Source organism: Suricata suricatta, chromosome 1 (genome assembly GCF_006229205.1).
Source record: "Suricata suricatta isolate VVHF042 chromosome 1, meerkat_22Aug2017_6uvM2_HiC, whole genome shotgun sequence".
NCBI lineage: Eukaryota > Metazoa > Chordata > Mammalia > Carnivora > Herpestidae > Suricata > Suricata suricatta.
Window position 1 is genome coordinate 125838312 of NC_043700.1, and position 9102 is coordinate 125847413.

At 36.5% G+C, this 9102-nt stretch overlaps 1 protein-coding gene across 1 annotated transcript in view; it reads left to right on the forward strand.

The window, feature by feature from the left end:
* HSD17B11 (hydroxysteroid 17-beta dehydrogenase 11) overlaps nucleotides 1-8235 on the forward strand; it is a 38435-nt gene extending 30200 nt beyond the window's left edge. The window contains exons 6-7 of the mRNA XM_029943365.1: nucleotides 2847-2963; nucleotides 7392-8235. Coding sequence (XP_029799225.1) covers nucleotides 2847-2963; nucleotides 7392-7482 — 208 coding nt within the window. The 3' untranslated portion in view covers nucleotides 7483-8235. The remainder of the gene's footprint in view (nucleotides 1-2846; nucleotides 2964-7391) is intronic.
* Nucleotides 8236-9102: the final 867 nt, after the last annotated feature.

The following is a 9102-nucleotide window of genomic DNA, read 5'->3' on the forward strand; positions in this document are numbered from 1 at the left end:
TCGGATCTCCCCCGTTCGCCCCCACTCACTCAGGTATCCTTGAGGTTCTATTCCTTCTGGAGTTCGTATTTTCTCCTTCCGCTCTCTCAGTTGAACGTAATATCCTTCTCAGTTCGAAAAACGGTGCGGAGGGAGTTTACAGAGCTCCCTTCCTCTCCGCCATCTTGGCTCCACCCTCTGATATTCTTTTAAAAACATCTATCCTCCTGCATAAAATATACATTAAAATTTTTCTCTAAAACTTTAGTTTTTGTGTGTGCTACGGAAAGATACTAGTTTTTCTTGTCTAGTATCATAAAAAGGAAAACGTTATAAAAGAAGGTGATGGGTAACATTTATGTCATAGGACTGTATAAAGTACTTCCATATACATTACCAGTGGAGTGCAGAAGCCAGCTTATCCTCATTCAGGGACACCATGTTAATAGCTTAAAATCAGCCACCATAAAAATTAAATGGTGCAAAACCGGTAACTCCATGACCTAAAGAGCTAGTTGTGAAACATTTGTTAGCATACCACTGCATTAGCCCCATTTTTCAGATTAAAGACAAAAATAAAAACATCTAAACTTTAAAGAGTAGAAATATCTTCCCCCAAATTACTCAGCCGCTTAAGTGGTAGTTAGATAATCAAACATGGTCCTTGTACCTGAAAATGCCCTCTGTCCCTAAGTATTCTGTGCCCTCCATGCATTCTCCTACCCCACACCAACAGATAGGCCTGAAATATTTTTGAATAGTTTCTACAAAATCAATCATGAACATTTATTTCATAGGATTTGCACTCCTGTTAGCATTAGGTTGTCATGGGAAAACATTTTTCTCAGTTTTTTCCCATTAAAACTAATATTTTAATAATTAAGACTTTATTCTGCCAAGAAATTGATTTTCTGGAAGCTTTCTATTTTGGTCTTTCTTTGAAAAATCATGATATTGACTAGCTATTAAATTTAATGAAAATTTTTCTTGCAGAGTCTAAAACTTTGGATAAAGAGATCAAATACACTAGGAAAAGTTTAGTCAATGCAACACCATTTGATAGGTTCACGAGACCACTGTGTGAATGAGGGAGTATGTCATACTGTTTACACAGGTGTTCGTGAGCTTTCATGGAGCTTGGGAATAGTGAAGTCTGGTAGCAATATGCTAGAGAGTGAATTTCCTTCTGGATACTTCAAGGCACAAGCATCCTTCACCTACTAGATTCATCATCCTATTGCCCAAATATCTCATACACTGCCTATTGCCACAGCCTAAAGATTGCTTAGTCTTCTTCAAGCTTCTATTGCCTCCTTTGGGCCAAAAGCTATCACCTTTATTATTATATTTTCTCTCCTGTTGCATCCCCAAAGTTTTCTTACGTAATTCTTCAGGGTCTAGGGTGAATACAGTGTTCTAATAAATGTCTGACCTATGCTGAGAATGAAAGATGATATCCTATATGTATATTTTCAACTCTGCTCTCTTTCATATAGTCAATGATCACACTCACTTATAAGCATACTATTATACTTCTCAACTGTCCTAATTTTACTTTATTGCATATGCTTTTTATCTGAATGAACTATTTTATATTTGTTTGTAATGACTCCCATCCAATTCTTTTTGCCTCACTTCTCTTAACTAGTCACACACATTTAAAGTCTGCCTCCCCAAAATGTTAGTCACTCAGTTTGGTGATGTTGGCAAATTTCATGAGTGTATTTAATTATGTACCTCTTTTTGTAAGTCATTAATAAAATGTTAAAAACTGACAACTAATTCTTGTGTAACACCATCCTTTTTTTTTTTTTTAAGTTTATGTATTTCTTTTGAGAGGGAGAAAGAGAGCACAGTCAGGGAGGTGCAGAGAGAGATGGAGAGAATCCCAAGCAGGTCTGCACTGCAAGCACAGATCCCAATGTGGGCCTTGAACTCAGAAACTGTGAGATCATGACGGAAGCGGAAACCAAGGGTCAGATGCTCAATCGACCGAGCCACCCAGCCCCCCTTCCCCTTTTTAAAATTTTATTTATTTATTTTGAGAGAGAGAGCAAGAGTATGGGAGGGGCAGAGAGAAAGGGAGAGAGAGAATCTCAAGCAGTCTTCACACTGTCAGTGCAGAGCCTGACGCAGGGCTCCAGCTCATGAAACCACAAGACCATGACCTGAGCTGAACCCAAGAGTCAGACACTTAACCGATTGAGCCACCCAGGCGCCCCTTGTGTAACATCATTCTAAATGTACATGTTCTAACACCCAGGTAACAAAGGCCACTTTTTAGGGACCACATAGTGCATATATGCCAGGGTGTTTCAACCATGAAGATGCAACATCAAACTAAGTAACAAAGCCAAAACTTAAATCAAGACCTAGTAAATGAAAGGGTTCCATATGAAGATCAAGGACCTTGAGCTAGCACATTTTTATATTTTGATTTTCTCTGACTCTTTAGGAAATGTTCACTCAAGAGTCTTAGTGTATAATAACACTTCCCCAAGACTTCTAAAGATTTAGAAGTGAATTTGTCACTCTTAACCTAGCTGATTATTTTTGAGTCCTGGCTACTTCTTTAATTCTTATTTGCAAAATAGGGGCTGTCATGTGTCCTTCGCAGACTGTTGTGGAACTTCAGGGAGTGGCCTCTGTGGACTGTTTAGCACAGCGTGCAGTACGTGAGAAGCACTGAATAAATGGCAGTTATTATTAATGCTAAAGCAGCTGCGACTTTTGAGCCCTTACGATGGGTCAGATGCTACCAGTCCTTTATGTTATGATTCCTGTGGTAATTTGACATTTGTTTAGCACAGAACTAAAGCTAAAGTTTCAGGAAATGTTTTGTTGCTAAAGACCGCTTCTGATTTCAGTTTGGGACCCATCCTGGAACCTGAGGAAGTGGTAGACAAGCTGATGAATGGGATCCTGACTGAGCAGAGCATGATTTTTATTCCATCTTCTATACGTTTGTTAACAATATTGGAAAGGTAAGCGACAGTTATGTCTATCTGCATTATAAACAAAGATTTATGTATTATATTTTTTTACTCAGATTTAAAGCCAGACATTTGATACAGTATAATTAAATGGAATTAGGGTAATAAAAATGATAGGCTTAAATAATCCCTCAGTATTTTTTTAAAGTTTATTTGTTTTTGAGAGAGAGAGAGAAAGAGAGAGAGAGTGGGGGAATGGCAGAGAGAGAGAATCTGAAGCAGGCTCTGCACAGCCAGTGCAGAGCCGGATGTGGGACTCGAGCTCATGAAACCATGAGATCATGACCTGAGCCAAAACCAAGAGCCAGATGCTTAACCAACTGAGCCACCCACGAGCCCCACTCCCTCAGTTTATTAAAACCACATTTGTTAATCCTTGAAACAGGGTGTGTACAGCAGTTGGGTAAATGAACCGAATAATTTCCACAACTTTTAAAGTTTTTTTTGGTTAGAGAAATAAGTGTGTATATTTCTGGAAGTTTTGTCTCATACATGAATGACTATAAAGAAAGATAGAGTTTTTTTGTTTCTCTTTAAATTTTTTTTAATGTTTATTTTTGAGAGAGAGAGAGACAGAACATGAGCAGGGGAGGGGCAGAGAGAGGGAGACACAGAATCCGAAGCAGGCTCCAGGCTCTGAGCTGTCAACACAGAGCCCAACGCAAGGCTCAAACTCACCTAAGCCAAAGTCCAATGTTGAACTGACTGAACCACCCAGGCACCCCAAAGAAGGATAGTTTTTGAGCATTGTTACATAATAGAATCATAGGACAACAATATTAGAGATCATAGTTAGGTTTTAGATATTCATTTAAATATATAACAGATAATCATCAAGTTCTTGTTTTGTGCAAAATCAAACTGAACCATAGAAATTGTTAAATAATCTTTTACAATTTTAAAGATCCTTGAGCCTTGCTACTTCCATGGACCAGCAGCCTCAGCACCACCTAGGAGTTTGTTAGAAGTACAGACTCTCTTGGTGTCCTGAACCAGAATTTGCATTCTAGTCAGATCTACATGTAGTTTATTTGAATACATATTCAAATTTGAGAAGTACTACTTTGGAGCAGCAGCTCTCAGCCTTGGTCGCATTGGAAGTCACTTAGGAGTTTTCAAAATACTAATGCCTGGGACCTACTCCCCAAGACTGATATCACTGGTCTGGAATATGGCGTGTTCTCTGAGAGATACGACTTTCCCAGTAATTCTGATGTACAGCCAAGATTGGAAACCACTGGCTTAACTACTTTCTTCATAACACATTGCCTCATTACTCATGTGGGAACACTGTATAGCAGGGAGGCTGGTCCAGGTAGTGAGGGGAAGGTGAAGAGGTGGCTTAGGTTGAAGGAAGGGAGGAGGGGGGTGAGGAAGGAAGGAAGGCAGGGAGGGAAGAACGAGGAAGGAAAGGAGGAAGCGTCTTGCTCTTTGTCCCTACAGTCAGGCTTCTGGAACATGGTGGAACATCAAGATCGCTTAGGAAGATGATTTTTAAAAATAGATTATTGGATTTCACCTGTAGATGCTTTAATATAGGATGTTTTGGTTGGGGCCTAGACATCTGTATTTTTACAGGCAACTGCCATAGGCTGTTGGTTCAACGATCATACTTTGAGAATTACTGACCTAGGAACTGAAAACATCTCAAGAGATCGAAAGCATACATGACACATGTCAGGCTATTTAGCCCCTTCTATAAGGAATTAGGGTTGAACATATCTTAGAGGTTTAGATAATGAAACTCAAGGATCTCCTTGGTGAATAACCAAGTTAAAAGAAGTGTTTAGCATTTTATTTGTTATATTTCATAAATAAGCACTCAGAATGTAAGTCTATGAGGGAAGGAAGTTTGCCTGTTTTTCATCACTGTATGTAACCCCTGTACTTTGGAGAGTGGATAGACACATGTTTGTTGATTGAACATATGAATTCTATTTCCTAGACCTTTAGCATAGAGACTCAAAGTTTGTGCTCTGGAGTTAGATGACACTGTTTGTGACTTGCTTACAACATGAACACAGATGAGTTGTTTAATTTCTTTGAAGCTCAATATATTCATCTGACACATGGAGAGAGTAAGGCTTCATAGGACTGTAAGGAATAAATAAAATGATGCATTTGGAGTATTCAATAAAGGTTATGTACTACTATGTTTATTATTATTAACACTATTATCATCATTGCTCTGATTTTTCTCTGACTGTGAATGCTCAATGCTCAATTGCCAAACCTTATTTTAATGCCATCTGGTTAGATGTCTTATATATACAGCTGACCCTGAACAACATGGTTTTGAACTGCAGGGATCCACTTATAGGTGGATTTTTTTTAGAAGTACAATACAGTACTGTAAGTGTATTTTCTCCTATGATTTCCTTAATAACATTCTCTTTACCCTATTTACTTTCTTGTGAGAATGTAGTATAGGACACATATAACATATAAAGCATGTGTTAATTGACTATTTATGTTATCTGTAAGGCTTCCAGTCAACAGTAGACTATTAGTAGTTAAGTTTTGGGGGAGTCAAAGGTATATGTGTGTTATTCAAGGGTCAACTATAGTTACACTGACTTACATGTTCTGTTTAGATCCTCTCAGACTCATTGGATTGTGACAAGTTCTGCAATACTCTTAAATACAGGCATACCTCTCAGATATTGTGTTTTTAACAAGTTGAAAGTTTGTAATAATCCTATATCAGGCGAGTCTATTAATATCACTTTTTCAACACCATTTTCTGACTTCATGTCTCTGTGTCACATGTTGATAACTCTCAATATTTCAGACTTTTTATATTTGTTACGGTGATTTGTGATTGGCAATTTCAACTTTCTGAAAGCTCAGATAAGGGTTAGCATTTTTAGCAATGAAGTATTTTTTAATTAAAGTATGTAAAATTGTTTTAGACAAATGCTATTGCACATTTAATAGAGCACAGTAGAGTATAAACATTTTTATATGCACTGGAAACCAAAAAATTCATTTGACTCACTTTATTGTGATATTCACTTCATTGCAGTAGTGTGGAACCAGACCTGCAATATCTCTGAGGTATGCCTGTATAGGATGGAGAGAAATAAATTAGATCCATCCATCTATCCATCATACACAAAATAAAATATTTAAAGTATTTTATTTTAGCACATTGATTATTCACAAGAACACTGTGGAGTGGGTATTAATATTTCCATTTTCATGAGTTTAAACTCAAAAGTTAATTTGTTCAGCATTATGCTCAAAACCAAGTGCATTCTCTGCATTTTCATTTAGCAGTTCTGTTTTTTAGTCTCTTAGTGGAGCATTTGAATAATATTTTATATTACAAAGTGTACAACTAGTTCCTATTCTCACTTCCTTCCCAATGTGATGTTTCTTATTTTAAAAGCCATTAACATCTCAACTATTCAGTCCTACACGCCTCTTCTCTGGATCTTCTGAAATATACAGGAGTATATTTATTTCAAAAACTAAATATTTCAAGACACTTCTCCTGAAAGGCAGTTAAACCTTCCTTTTCCTTTTGAATACAAAATAGATTTAATTGGAAAGAACATATAGTAGTAACTCAGAATTAAAGTTCTTAGTCTTGTTTAAGATGATACCTGATAAAGGGTACACCCATCCTGGCAGATTATACATGTAATTTCTACCGATTATGAAACCACTGATGACACAAGGTTACTATAATACGATAAAGTTTTCCTTCTAATTGTTACGTTAGCTGTCACAGCAACATGTACAAGCAACACGTACATTTGCTGGAAAGAAGTCAGAGAAGTAAGAGACAAATCATGTATTCAGTTTTAGACAGGCTTATTTGTACATCTTCATCCAAGGCTCTCCAAGCCTCCATCCTACAGGTGCTTGCACAGCCAGCAGAAGATGAGAAAAGAGCATTATAATGGGGAGACTTTGAAAATATTTATTATGGGGGCACCTGGCTAGCTCAGCCAGTAGAGTATGCAGCTCTTGAGCTCAGCATCATAAGTATAAGCCCCACATTGGGCATGAAGCCGACCAAAAAAATAAGTATATTCATTATTAGGTGGGGACTAGCGCAATGGGGCTAAAGTCTGTCTTTTTAAGAAATATCCAAAAAACTTCCTTATTCTTATGAGGAAGAGAGAGAGAAAAGAAAGAGAAAGAGAGAAAGGAAGCCCAACAAAACGGTTTCTGTCTTTTATGTGCCTGCTCTAACTTCCTCTCCTGTTATCCCAGGGCTGCATGAATGTATTCCAGTATTTGATTTACACATGGCAGATAGCTGCCTAATCATAGAATATATATTCTAAAGTTCTTTTTCTCATGCAAAAAAAAAAATAGATGATACACGATAGATGTATTTTAAAAGAAGATGTTTTACAAGTGCACTTAAAATTAATTTCCTAATTATCTTCATGTATCTTTTTTTAGGATCCTTCCTGAGCGTTTCCTGGCATTTTTAAAACGAAAGATCAATATTAGGTTTGATGCAGTTATTGGATATAAAACAAAAGGACAATAGGTCCGACATGGACTACATTCTACATTTAGTTGATGTAAATACATGTCTTCACAAATGCCTGCCTTCCAAAACATCATTAAATTTAAGTAATATAACTCAAAACTCTCCTTCACACATTAGCCAAAAATAAAACTGATTTACCAGGTTTAAGTGGTTTTCATCTAATATTCATCAGAATTTTAATGTTTAGACTTCTGCTTTTCCTAATTATCTTTGTTCTTCAATATAATCTTTTGATGCCCTGACAGTTCACATGTCACCACTCCTTTAGCTGGAAGCTAATTTCATATACTACAAAGAAGGGAATATTTTAGGAATTGACCTTATAGAAAATTGAGAAAAGGAACAAAAATAATTTTACAATAGTTTCAGAGATTTGTGGCTTGTGAAGGCTTTGCAAAATTTGTACTATAAATGTGTAAGATATAGTGCTATTTCTAATTGCACTTAAATTTTATATAATTCACCTGTTTCCTTTTCTCTTCTCCATAAAAACAAAAACTTCAGGCTTTCTAAATCTAATAAAGAACTGTATCTAATGGCATTTCACAATGAGTTTCATGTGATGTAAGAAATACCGCTCAAACACTTCATCCTGCTCATTACCATGCTGTTTCATTTCAAAGCCAAACATTTCAGTCAAGGAAGCCAGAGATGGACACATGTTGCAGGTATAAAAGCACCATTGGGATTTGAGGCAGATAATTAGGAGTATGCACCCAGAGTGGCAACAATAAACAATTCAAACTTAAACTTTTGTCTCTATTTTTTGTCTTGAACAGAAAACTTGACTTATCCTTCAAATTAAAGGACATTACATTATATAGTCAAAGATTTTTTTTAATATCTGGAAATTTCTTGGATGCAAATGAGGCTCAGTGAAATGAGAATATGAATTGAAAAAATAATTCCGGTTTGTTGGATTTCTATCAAAGAAAAATATTTCCAGGACTGTGTTAGACACATATACACAAAGTAAAGAGCTTTGGTCCTTCCATCAGAAGGTTCATACTTAGAAAATGTAACTCAGAATCACTGACCCTTGTGAAATGTAGTAAATGAGTCACATTTAGGTACAGAAATTTCATGGTAAAAGATCTTGATTCCGTTTCTAAGCAGAAACATTTATTTATTTTTACTTTTTTAACTTTTTAAAAAAGTTTTTAAAATTTATTTTGAAGGAGAGAGAGTGAGCAGGGGAGAGGCAGAGAGGGAGAGGAAGAATCCCAACCAGGCTCTGCACCACCAGCACAGAACCCAACATGCGCTTGAACCCATGAACCATAAGATCATGACTCGAGCCAAAATCAAGAGTCAGACACCTAATTGAGCCCTCCAGGCACCCCAAAACTTATATTTATTTAATATGTATCTGGTACTGTCCTAAATACTTGGCTTACTCAACAATTAAGTAATGTCATCAGTGCCACTGCAGATGATAAAGATCATAAGATAATCAGCTTAAGGAGGGCTATACTGTGGATTCTATAATATATAAAAATATTTCATAGCAGGTATTCCTGCAATAATGTTCTCCCTGTTCATCAACTACCTTCTAATACAGAGAATCTAAATACAATTGCTGTCAGACTACATTCTACATTCAACTGATATAAATAC